General features: G+C 38.9%; 1 protein-coding gene across 4 annotated transcripts in view; it reads right to left on the minus strand.

The window, feature by feature from the left end:
- Window positions 1-11,416, minus strand: part of SH3GLB1 (SH3-domain GRB2-like endophilin B1) — a 63,772-nt gene that overhangs the window by 22,937 nt on the left and 29,419 nt on the right. For all 4 annotated transcript variants that reach the window (XM_006830988.1, XM_006830987.1, XM_006830986.1 and 1 more), the window contains one exon: window positions 9,434-9,562. In XM_006830988.1, the coding sequence (XP_006831051.1) occupies window positions 9,434-9,476 (43 nt within the window). In that variant the 5' untranslated portion in view covers window positions 9,477-9,562. The remainder of the gene's footprint in view (window positions 1-9,433; window positions 9,563-11,416) is intronic.

Raw genomic sequence — 11,416 nt, forward strand, 5'->3', positions numbered from 1 at the left:
AAATCAAACAGAATTATCTGCAACTAATGAAGTTTGTTAAAGTGCTGTGGAGTTGGTTCTGACCCATAGCGACCCTGTTTAGGGTTTCTGAGGAGCAGCTGGTGACCTTGAACTGCCGACCTTGCAGTTCAAATGGCTTTACAGTCTGGTGCATTAACCCTCAGCACCACACTTATAAAAATCGGGCTGCTAACCTCAAGGTTGGCAGATGGAAATGACCAGCTGTTCTGTGGGACAAAGATGAGGCTTTCTGCTTCTGTAAAGATTTACAGCCTCGGAAACCCTGTGCAGGGTCGCTATGAGTTGGAACCGACTCCCTGTTACAGAACAACAACAATGAAATTTATTTAAAAATAAGCTTTAAAAAAACTTTTTACTGTGAATTGAATGAAGGTTTTGACAATATCATCAGTTTTACATTTAAACAACAAAAAAGTAAATTTATGATTACAAATACTAAACCAAAAAACCCATTGCCATCATGAAAATTGTTCAGTGGCAAAAGTTACATTTTTCACAGTGTGTCAACATTCTTTTTATTTTTTTAAATATTTTATTGTGAATTATGTGATAGTTTACATGGGAGAACATTAGTTTTATGTTCATCCTATCATATATTGTTTCATTGTCATGGTTACAATCCCCTCCATGCATCATCAACCAACCAAAGGGTATACACTACAAGCCTGCCTCCTGGTCATAAGCACACAGCCCCTCTCCCTTTCTGTGTCTAAAGTCCCCAGCTGCTCCATCTCTACATGTCATCATCTCTGCCTCCATCTCAGGCATCACTGCTTCTCTGGGTAGGGTCCTGCTCTCCGCTCTTCTCCCTTGATGATCCCAGGGACCTCCCGGTCCTAGACTGAAAAGTTAATTAATCACTCCTCTCCTTACTACAAATTGCATTCCGGTGTTTGATTTCTAATGCACTAGTTTTCCTAATGGATTTAGGGAATCAATCAATCAAACAGCAAATTGATTAGTGATCTATAGTGACTCTACAGAACAGAGCGGCAATGTCTCATAGGGTTTCCAAGGCTGTATTCTTATATAGAAGCAGACTACCACATCTTTCTCCCATGGAAACAGCTGAAGGGTTCAAACTGCCAACCTTTTGGTTAACAGCTAAGAGTTTAACCTGTGGAATAGGCATTGGGCTACTACCACAATGTCAGCAATTCAAATCCACTAGATGCTCTGCAAGAGAAAGATGAGGCTGTGTGCTTCTGTAAAGATTTACGGTCTCAGAAACCCTATACAGGGTCGCTATGAGTTGAAATCACAGGGTTTAGTCTTTTGTAAACCCTTTTTATTGCTGTTCTCTATTAGTGAAAAAATTTGTATTTTGCCCTTCTTTAACAGGTTTCTGCCATACATAAGATTTTGCAGGTTTTACTGTATTTTCACAATGAGAGAGAGAAAAGTGGTAAGACTCACCATCAAAATCAGAAACTAGAAAAACAAAATGGTCCAGTTGAGTTTGGCTCTCACAGGTTTCACTGCATATCCCGGTGTGTGGTGTGTGGGATGTGCTGTGGAGTCGGTTCCGACTCACAGCGACCTGTACAGGTTTTCCGAGGCTGTAAATCTTTACAGGAGCGGAACGCCTCATCTTTCTCCCATGGAACAGCTGGTAGTTTCGATCTGCTGAACTTAAGGTTCACAGCTCAATTCGTAACCACTATGCTGCCTTAAATTTATTTGATATGGCTTTTCTATCCAAAGTCTTCTTAATTCCCAACAAGAGATTGGGTTGTTGTTGTTAAGTGCCGTCGAGTCGATTCTGACCCATAGTGACCCTGTATAGGGTTTCCAAGGAGCAGCTGGTGAGCTTGAACCACGGACCTTGCAACTCAAATGACTTTGCAGTCTGATGCCATTAGCCACAGCGCCACACCAGGACTCCAGTGATTGGGTAGGACCATGCAAATAATGTATACAGGATTGGTTAGTTTTACCTTCCAGCTAAGTTTAAAAGGAGCCACCTCAGAAGCAGAGATAGAAGATTACAGGACCATTAAGAAGAACCTGAGTGAAGTGTGAGAAACAGTGATAGCAAAGGTGATGGCTGAGGCATGGAGAGAGAGCAGTTTCAGGTTTTAGGCCCTTGTACTGAGTATCGTAAGGAGCTCTGGTAGTGTAGTGGTTACGGGTTGGGCTGCCAACCGCAAGGTCAGCAGTTCAAAGATACCAGCGGTTCCACAGGAGAAACATGAGGTGTTCTCCCATAAAGATTTAGAGCCTTGGAAACCCTGTACAGGGTCGTTATGAGTCGGAACCAACTCCAAAGTACTTAACAACAACAACACTGAGTATAGTGGAGTCCTGGTGAGCACTGCATGATGATGTGCTTGACTTCAAGGTCAGTGGTTCAAACTCACCAGCCACTCTTTGGAAACCTTATATAGGGTTGCTATGAGTCGGCACCGACTCGATGGCACTTATAACAACTACTATGAGTAAAACTGAGTACCTACAGACAGGAGACTGGCTTGCAGAACGTGCCCTTTGGGCATTCACAAACTGGCTAAAAGAACTTTGTAACACATGCTTAAGAAGGGGCAGAGGTCAAAGGACCACGTGGCTGAGAGGCTGAAAACAAGAGTGAGGTATGCCTGCAGTATGGCAGACAAGAGCCATTCTTGACTGGAGAAGTGCAACGTCTTGAGTTGATTTTAATTCTGAATTGTACCCTTTTGACTTCCCTAGTAAATGCCATAATTATGAGTATTTTTATGAGTTCTATGTGTAACCACTGCAAGGTCAGTGGTTCAAGCTCAACAGCTGCTCCTTGGAAACCCTATACAGGGTCGCTATGGGTCAGAATCGACTGGATGGCACTTAACAACAAAAATAACAACAACATGTGGCCACTGCAATGGATTGCTGAACCCAGATGTGAAGCAGAGACTGCTGTGAAATGGATGGTTGATGTCAGAGTAAAGAAGGTTGTAGGATAGAAGCATGCCTGACACATGCTTCATAGGACTCAGCCTTGGACTGATTTTGTTTGATTCTCTTTCCCCCTTGTGAAGCCAGGGGAAGTCAGACATGGCTCCCAAACAGTTTTTGCAATCCTCAATAGATACTGAAATTATGATATAATCAAAATACTAATGATTTGTTCAAACTCTATGTTCCGGGTAACTTTAAGATAAATATAAATCCTCAAGCAGTTAAAAAATATCAAGTAGAGAAGACATATGCCAATAAAAATTGTAATACATCATGAAATATTTTACAAGAGATACTATAAGATTCAGCTAGAATATAATTAAGGAATTCATTTAACATCTTAATAGCAAAGAGTATAAGAATTCTTTAAATAATATCTATTCATTGTTGTTAGATGCCCTTGAGTCTGTTCTGACTTATAGTGACCCCATGTATGAGGGATATTATTGCTGATGTCTGATGGATCTTTGCTTAAAGCAGAGGAACATCCAGAGAGATGTTTACCTGTGCTTTAATTGACTATGCAAACACTTTCAATTGTGTGGATCACGACAAACTATGGGAAACATTGCGAAGAATGAGTATCCCAGAAAACTAATTATGCTCATAGGGAATCTGTACATGGACCAAGAGGCAGTTGTTGGAATGGAACATGAGAACACTGAATGGTTAAAATTAAGAAAGGTGTTCAACAGGGTTGTATTCTTTCACCATACTTATTCAACCTGTATGCTGAGCAAATAATCTGAGAAGCTGGGTTCTATGAGAAAAACATGGCATCAAGATTGGAGGAAGACTAATTAACAACCTACGATATGCAGATGATACAACCTTGCTTACTGAAAGTGAAGAAGACTTAAAATATTTACTGATGAAGATCAACGACCACAGCCTTTGGTATGGATTGCATCTCAATGTCAAGAAAACAAAAATCCTCACCACTAGACCAATAAACAACATTCTTATCAATGGAGAAAAGATTGAAGTTGTCAAGGACTTCATTCTTCTTGGATCAACCATCAACACTCATGGAAGCAGCAGTCAGGAAATCAAATGATGTACTGCATTAGGCAAATCTGTGGCACAAGACTTTTTTAAATTGTTGAAGAGCAAAGATGTCAGCTTGAGGACTAAGGTGCGCCTGAACTAAGCCATGATTATTTTCAATAACCTCATATGCATGCGAAAGCAGGACAGTGAATAATGAAGACCTAGAAGAATTGATGCTTTTGAGTTATGGTGCTGGAGGAGAATATTGAAAATGCCATGGGCTGCCAAAAGAACCAACACATCTGTGTTGGAAGAAGTGCAGCCAGAGTGCTCCTTGGAGGACAGGATGGCTCAAACTTCGTCTCTCATATTTTGGACATACTGTCAGTAGGGAGCAGTCTCTGGAGAAGGATATCATGTTTGGTAAGGTAGAGGGTCAGAGAAAAAGAGGAAGACCCCCAGCGAGACAGATTGGCCAAGTGGCAGCATTGATGGGCTCAAGCGTGCCAACTGGCCCAGGATGGGGCTGTGTTTCGTTCTGCTATGCATGAGGTCGCTGAGTGTGTACCGACTCGATGGCACCTAACAACAATAACAACAACATGTACAACAGAACAAAACACTACCTGGTTCTGCATGATCTTCACGATAGATGCTGTTTGAACCCATTACTGCAATCAAAGTATTTATCCATCTTGTTGAGGAGTCTTCTTTTTGGCTGACCCTCTACTTTACCAAGTATGATGTTCTTCTACAGGGACTGGTCTTTCCTGGAACATGTTCGAAGTACATGAGATGAAGTCTCTTCATCCTCATATCTGCCTGTACTTTTTCAAGGCAGATTTGTTCATTTTATGGTATATTCAATATTCTTTGCCAACACCACAATTCAAATGCATCAATTCTTCAGTCTTCTTTTTTCACTGTCTAGCTTTTGCATGCATATGAGGTGAATAAAAACACCATGTTGTGGATCACGGACACTTTTCAAAGTGACATCTTTGCTTTTTAACATTTTAAAGAGGTCTTTTACAGATTTAGCCAATGTCATGTGATTCCTTGACTGCTGCGTCCATGAGCACTGGTTGTAGATCCAAGTAAAAAGGAATTACTGATTTCAATATTATGATGTTGCTTATTGGTCCAGGTATGAAGATTTTATTTTATGCTCTATGTTGAGGTGTAATCCCTACTGAAGACTGTAGTATTTGATCTTCATCATTAAGTACTTAACTTCTCTTCACTTTCAGCAAACAAGGTTATGTCATCTCCCTCCAATTCCAATGCCAGGTTCAAGGTCACACTATAGCTTGTGGATTTGTTTTACTGTTCTTCAACTTGAACTTGAACTTGTACAGGAGTAACTAATGTCTGTATTCCAGTTGGCAGCTGGTTTTGTTCTGTCTGGTGATATTGAGCTTCCCCATTGTCTTTTTCCACAGATGTAGTTGTTTTGATTTCTGTGTATTCCATAGGTAAGTCAATATGTACAGATCACCGCTTGTCTGTTAGCTTGCTGTACTATGGTGGTTTGTGTGTTACTATGATTCTGGAAGCTAGGCCACCAATATTTCAAATACCAGCAAGGCATGGTTTCAGTGGAGCTTTCAGACTAAGACAGATAGAGAAGAAGAATTTGATGATTTACTTCTTAAAAAATTTGCCTCTGAAAACTCTATGAATAGCAGCAAAAGATTGTTATGGTGTTGGAAGACAAGTCCCTCAACTTGGACGGTATTCAAAATACAACGGGAAGAGCTGTCTCCTCAAAGCAAAGTTAATTTTAATCACATGGATGGAGCAAAAAGTTTTCAGAGCTTTCATTTGCTGATGGGGCATGACTCAAAATGAGAAGAAACAGTTTCAAATATTCATTAATAATTGGAATGTGCAAAGTATGAATCTAGGAAAATTAGAAGTCAATTAAATAGAATGCATAAAGATTGATATCCTAGGATTAGTGAGCTGAAATGAACAGGTATTAATCATTTGAATATGGTCTATAATATTAGGAATGATAAACTGAAGAGGAATGGCATAGCAATCGTAATCAAAAAGAACATTTCAAGATGTATCCTGAAGTACAAACTTTCAGTGATGGGATAATATCCATATGTCTAAAAAGAAGAACAGTTAATAAGATATTTACTCAAATTTATACACTAACCACTAATGCTAAAAATAAAGATTGTTGTTGTGAAGTGCTGTTGAGTCGGTTCCGACCCATAGTGACTCTCTATAGGGTTTCTGAGGAGCAGCTGATGAGCTTGAACTGCCGACCTTGCCATTCCAATGGCTTTGCAGTCTGGCGCATTAAGCCAGTGCCAGATTTTTACAACTTCTGCAGTCTTAAATTAATCAAATATTCAATCAAGATACATTGATAATTACTGGTGATTGGAATATGAAAGTTGGAAACAAAGAAGAATTGTTCATTGGAAAATATGGGCGACAGAAACAATGTTGGAGATGGTATGACAGACCAAAGACGTTGTCGTTAAGTGGAATCAAGTCGGTTCTGACTCATAGCGATCCTATGCACAACTGAACAAAACACTGCGTGGTCCTGCCAACGTCACAATCGCTGCTATATTTGTGGCCATTACTGCTGTTACTGTGCTAAATTCATCTTGTTGGGGGGAGGGGGGATCTTCTCCTTTTGTTCCGACCCTCCATTTACAAAACATTATATCCTTCTCCAGGGATATGTACCCCTTGACAATATGTCCAAAGTATGAGAGACAAAGTCTGACATCCTGGAATCCAAGGAGCATTCTGGCGGTACTTCTTCCAACACAGACTGATTTGTTCTTATGGCAGTCCATGGTACTTTTAATATTCTCCTCCAACACCAAAACTCAAATGCATCAATTTTTCTACAGTCTTCATGACTTGGATCATGTGCAACTTAATCCTATCTTTGCTCTTCAACATTTTAAAGAGGTCTTGTGCAGCAGATTTGCCTAATGCAATAATGTCATTTGATTTCTTAGCTGCTGCTTCTATGAATGTTGATGGTTAATCTGAGCAAAATGAAGTCTTTGACAACTTCAATCTTTTCTCCATGTATCAGTCCAGTGGTGAGGACTTTTGTTTTCTTTATGCTGAGGTGCAACCCATACCGAATGCTGTGGTCTTTGATCTTCATCAGTAATTATTTTAAGTCCTCTTTGCTTTCAGCAAGCAAGGTCATATCATCTGCGTATCGTAGGTAGTTAATGAGCTTCCTCCAATCCTGATACCATGCTTTTCTTCATATAACCCAATTTCTGATTATTTGTTCAGCATACAGATGGAGTTAGTATAGTGAAAGAATACAACCCTGGCACACAACTTTCCTAATTTTAAATCATTTAGTGTTCTCCTGGTCTGTTTGAACAACTTCCCCTTGGTCCATGTACAGGTTCCTCAAGAGCACAATTAAGTGTTTTGGAATACTGATTCTCCACAATGCTATCCATTACTTGTCATGATCCACACATAAAAAGCCTTTGCATAGTCAATAAAGCACAGGTAGACATCTTTTTGGCATTCTCTTTCAGCCAAGATCCATCTGACATTACAATGATATCCCTCGTTCCATGTCCTCTTTTGAATCGGGTTTGAACCTCTGCAAGTTCTCGGTCAATGTACGTTTACAGTCATTTTTGAATTATCGTTAGCAAAATTTTGCTTGCATGGGATATTAATGATATTGTCCAAAGATTTCTGCATTCCACTGGGTCAACTCTGGTTGGAATAGGCACAAATATGGATCTCTTCCAGTCAGCTGGCCAGGTCGTCCAAATTTCTTGGTACACACGAGTAAGTGTCTCCAGCGCTCCCATGAGTTTGTTGAAAGATTTCAAGTTGTATTCCATCAGTTCTGGAGCCTTATTCTTTGCTAATTCCTTTAACGCACTTGAACTCCCTCCTTAGGGATCATTAGCTCTCGATCATATATTACCTCCTGAAATGGCTGAACATCAACCATCTCTTTCTGGAACACTAACTCTGTATATTCCCTCCATCTTCTTTTGATGCATTCTGCATCGTTCAATAATTTCCCCAGAGAATCCTTCAATAACGAAAGTCGAGGCTTGAATTTTTTCTTCAGTTCCTTCAGCTTGAAGAATGCTGAGCATGTTCTCCTCTTTTGGTTTTCTAACTCTAGGTCTTTGCACATTTTGTTATAATGTTTGACTTTGTCTTCTTGAGCTGCTTTTTGAAATTTTCTATTCAGCTCTTTTACCTCCTCATTTCTTCCATTTGCTTTAGCATCTCTGTGCTGGAGAAGTTTCAGAGGCTCTTCTAACATCCGTTTTGGTCTTTTCCTTCTTTCTTGTCTCCTTAATGAACGTTTGCTTTCTTCCTGTTATGATATTCTTGATGTCATCCCATGACTCTTCTGGTCTTCAGTCTTTAGTGTTTAATGCATTAAATCTGTTTTTGAGATGGTCTTTAAATTGAGGTGGGATATGTTCGAGGTCTTATTTTGGCTCTCGTGGTCTTATTTTCATTTTACTCAGTTTCAGCCTGAACTTTCCCTGAGAATTGATGGCCTGTTCCACAGTCTGTCCCTGGCCTGATGATGTGGAGCTTTCCCACCATCTCTTTCCACAGATGTAGTCAATTTAATTTCTGGTATTCCATTTGTTGAGGTCAATGTGTATAGTTACCTTATGTTGTGTATATAAGGTAATTGCAATGAAGAAGTCATTGGTCTTGCAAAATTCTATCATGGACTCTCCAGCACCATTTCTATCATGAAGGCCACAGTTTCCAACTACTAATTCTTCCTCTTTGTTTCCAACCTTTACATTCCAATTACCAATAATTATCAATACATCTTGATCAATTTCAGACTGAAGAAGTTTGTAGAAATCTTTAATTTCATCATTACTGGCTTTAGTGGTTGGTGCATAAATTTGAATAATAGTGGTATTAAATGGTCTTCCTTGTAGGCATATATTATCTTATCACAGATCATGTTGTACTTCAAGACAGATGTTGAAATGTTCTTTTTGATGATGAATATGATGCCACGCCTACTTAATGTGTCATTCCTGGCATAGGAAACCACATGACTGTAAGGTTTACAATGGCCAATACCAGTCCGTTTCAGCTCACTAATGCCTAAAATATTGATTTCTATGCGTCCATTTCCTTTTTTGATAACTTCCAATTTTCCCAGATTCATACTTCATACATTCCATGTTCCAATTATTAATGTTTACAGCTGTTTCTTTTCATTTTGAGTTGACCAAAGATTTATTCATCACAAATACTGAAAATATGCTTAAACATATTAAATAAGACACTTAATTGTGAATATATATTGATTACCTATATTTCTTACAGCATCCATCATTTTAATGTAATAAACTTGAAGTAAAAAACTTATTGTATTATTAATAAATGATAATAATGCCTTCCAGGACTAAAATTTCTAAAAGGAAAGATTTTTTTTTTTTTTTATAATACTCAGATCTTTTTCTCTGCCACTTACCGTAAGCTGTTCCTGGGCCAAACTCAGTCCCTGCATCAATCATATATTGTCCCAGAAGTTCTGGGTTGTTTATACGACTTGGGGCTTTTCTATCCAGTTTCTCATAAACAAATTCTTCTATCCTGGCATCTAGAAGAAAAGTGAAAATTACAATTATTTCAACAAAGCAAAAGATGTTGAAAACATTTGCTCCCTTCAAAACCATGTAAGGGGCCCTTGTGGCACAGTGGTTAAGGCACTCAGTTACTAAACAAAAGCTCATTGGTTTGAAACTGCCAGCTGATCCATGGGAGAAAGATGAGGTTATCTGCTTCCATAAAGATTATAGCCTTGGAAACTGTACAGGGTAGTTCTACTCATCCTAGAGTTGCTGTGAGTCAGAACTGACTTAATGGCAATGAGCCTGGTTTTTTGAATAAACCATTCATCACCCTTAAAATAGGAAATTAGCATGCATTCAAGTACATGGATGTTAATTTGCATTTATGAATATTATATAGCTCTAAGAAGTTTGAACTTTAGAAATTTGGTAAAATAATATCCTGGTACAAAAATATGTTACAAGAAAACTAAATATGAAATTTGAGTATTCTATGGAATTTTAAGTTTTGGTAGTAATTCACATAATAACACAGTTCATGTTCCTACCACTGCTATCTAGTTGATTCTAATTCATTACCACCCTATAGGACAGAGAAAAACTGCTCCTTAGGGTATCTGAGGCAAATCTTTATACTCAGCTTCATCTTTCTCTCACGGAGTAGCTAGTGGGTTTGAACTGCCAACTTTTTGATCAGCAGCCCAATATTTAACCCACTGTGCTATGAAGGCTACTTACATTTGTTAAAGCATCTACATATCAACTTGTAACTTTCAATATATATTCCTGATTTCAAACTCAGGAATTTTCAGATAGGAAAATGTGTAAAATATCTAAAAGAAGCAAAGACCCATATTTCTGACATCTTTAGCTCTTTCTATAGAGCAGGGGTAGGAATAACCAGACCATGGGCTATATAAGTCCTGCAAAATTATTTGGTCTGGCCCTGCTAGGGACACCGCAATTTCAGCTATTACACTGTTGTTGCTGTTATAAGTGCCATCACACTACGGGTGAGTTAATTAAATGTTTGACCAAACACAGCAGGCTAATTTTTAAGCTGATTTTTGTTGTTATTAAGTGCCATAGAGTTGGTTCTGACTTACAGTGATCTTGTATAGGGTTTCTGAGGAGCAGCTGGTGGGTAGTTTTGTAACAAAAGGAAGGGAGTGAGCGACTTTGCAGTCTAGGAGTGGAGGTCCCTGGGACCACCAAAGGAGAAGAGCGGAGTGCGGGACCCTATCCAGAGAAGCAGTGACACCAGAGATGGAGGCAGAGAAAATGACATGGAGAGATGGAGCAGCTGGGGACTCTGGACTCAGGGCGGGAGAGGGTCTGCTGACAGCTGGGGGTCAGGCTTGCAGAGTATACCCGCTGGTTGTTTGCTGATGCATGGAGGCGACTATAGTCATTGCAATGCAATGAAATACGATAGGATGAATGTAAAGCCAATGTTCCTCCATGTAAAACTACCACGTAATTCACGATAAAAACTTAAAAAAAAAAAGACAAAAAAAAAAAGACACTGAATGCAATAACCGAATATAAGTAATGGTAAAAACCCAGTAAAATCTAAAAAGATATTTTGTTTGGTATATCTCAGTGATAAGTGAGGGGGAGAAAAAAGGTAAAGTTTCCAGAAACAGTGATTAAATATGTTAAAATTATAATTCAAAATTATCAACTCATAAAGTAAGTCAAATAGGTTCATTCTAAACACCACAGATACCTACAACAGTAGTTCACTCTGTGCACTGAAAATTTTAAGAATGAGCTGAGCCCATTAACACACATTTCAGAAGTTAGCAAAAGGTTGTTGTTGTCAGGTGTCATCGAGTCGGAACCAACTCATAATGACCCTATGCACAGCAAAACGAAACAAT

This window comes from Chrysochloris asiatica, unplaced genomic scaffold, assembly GCF_000296735.1.
Source record: "Chrysochloris asiatica unplaced genomic scaffold, ChrAsi1.0 scaffold00002, whole genome shotgun sequence".
In the NCBI taxonomy this organism is placed as follows: Eukaryota; Metazoa; Chordata; class Mammalia; order Afrosoricida; family Chrysochloridae; genus Chrysochloris; species Chrysochloris asiatica.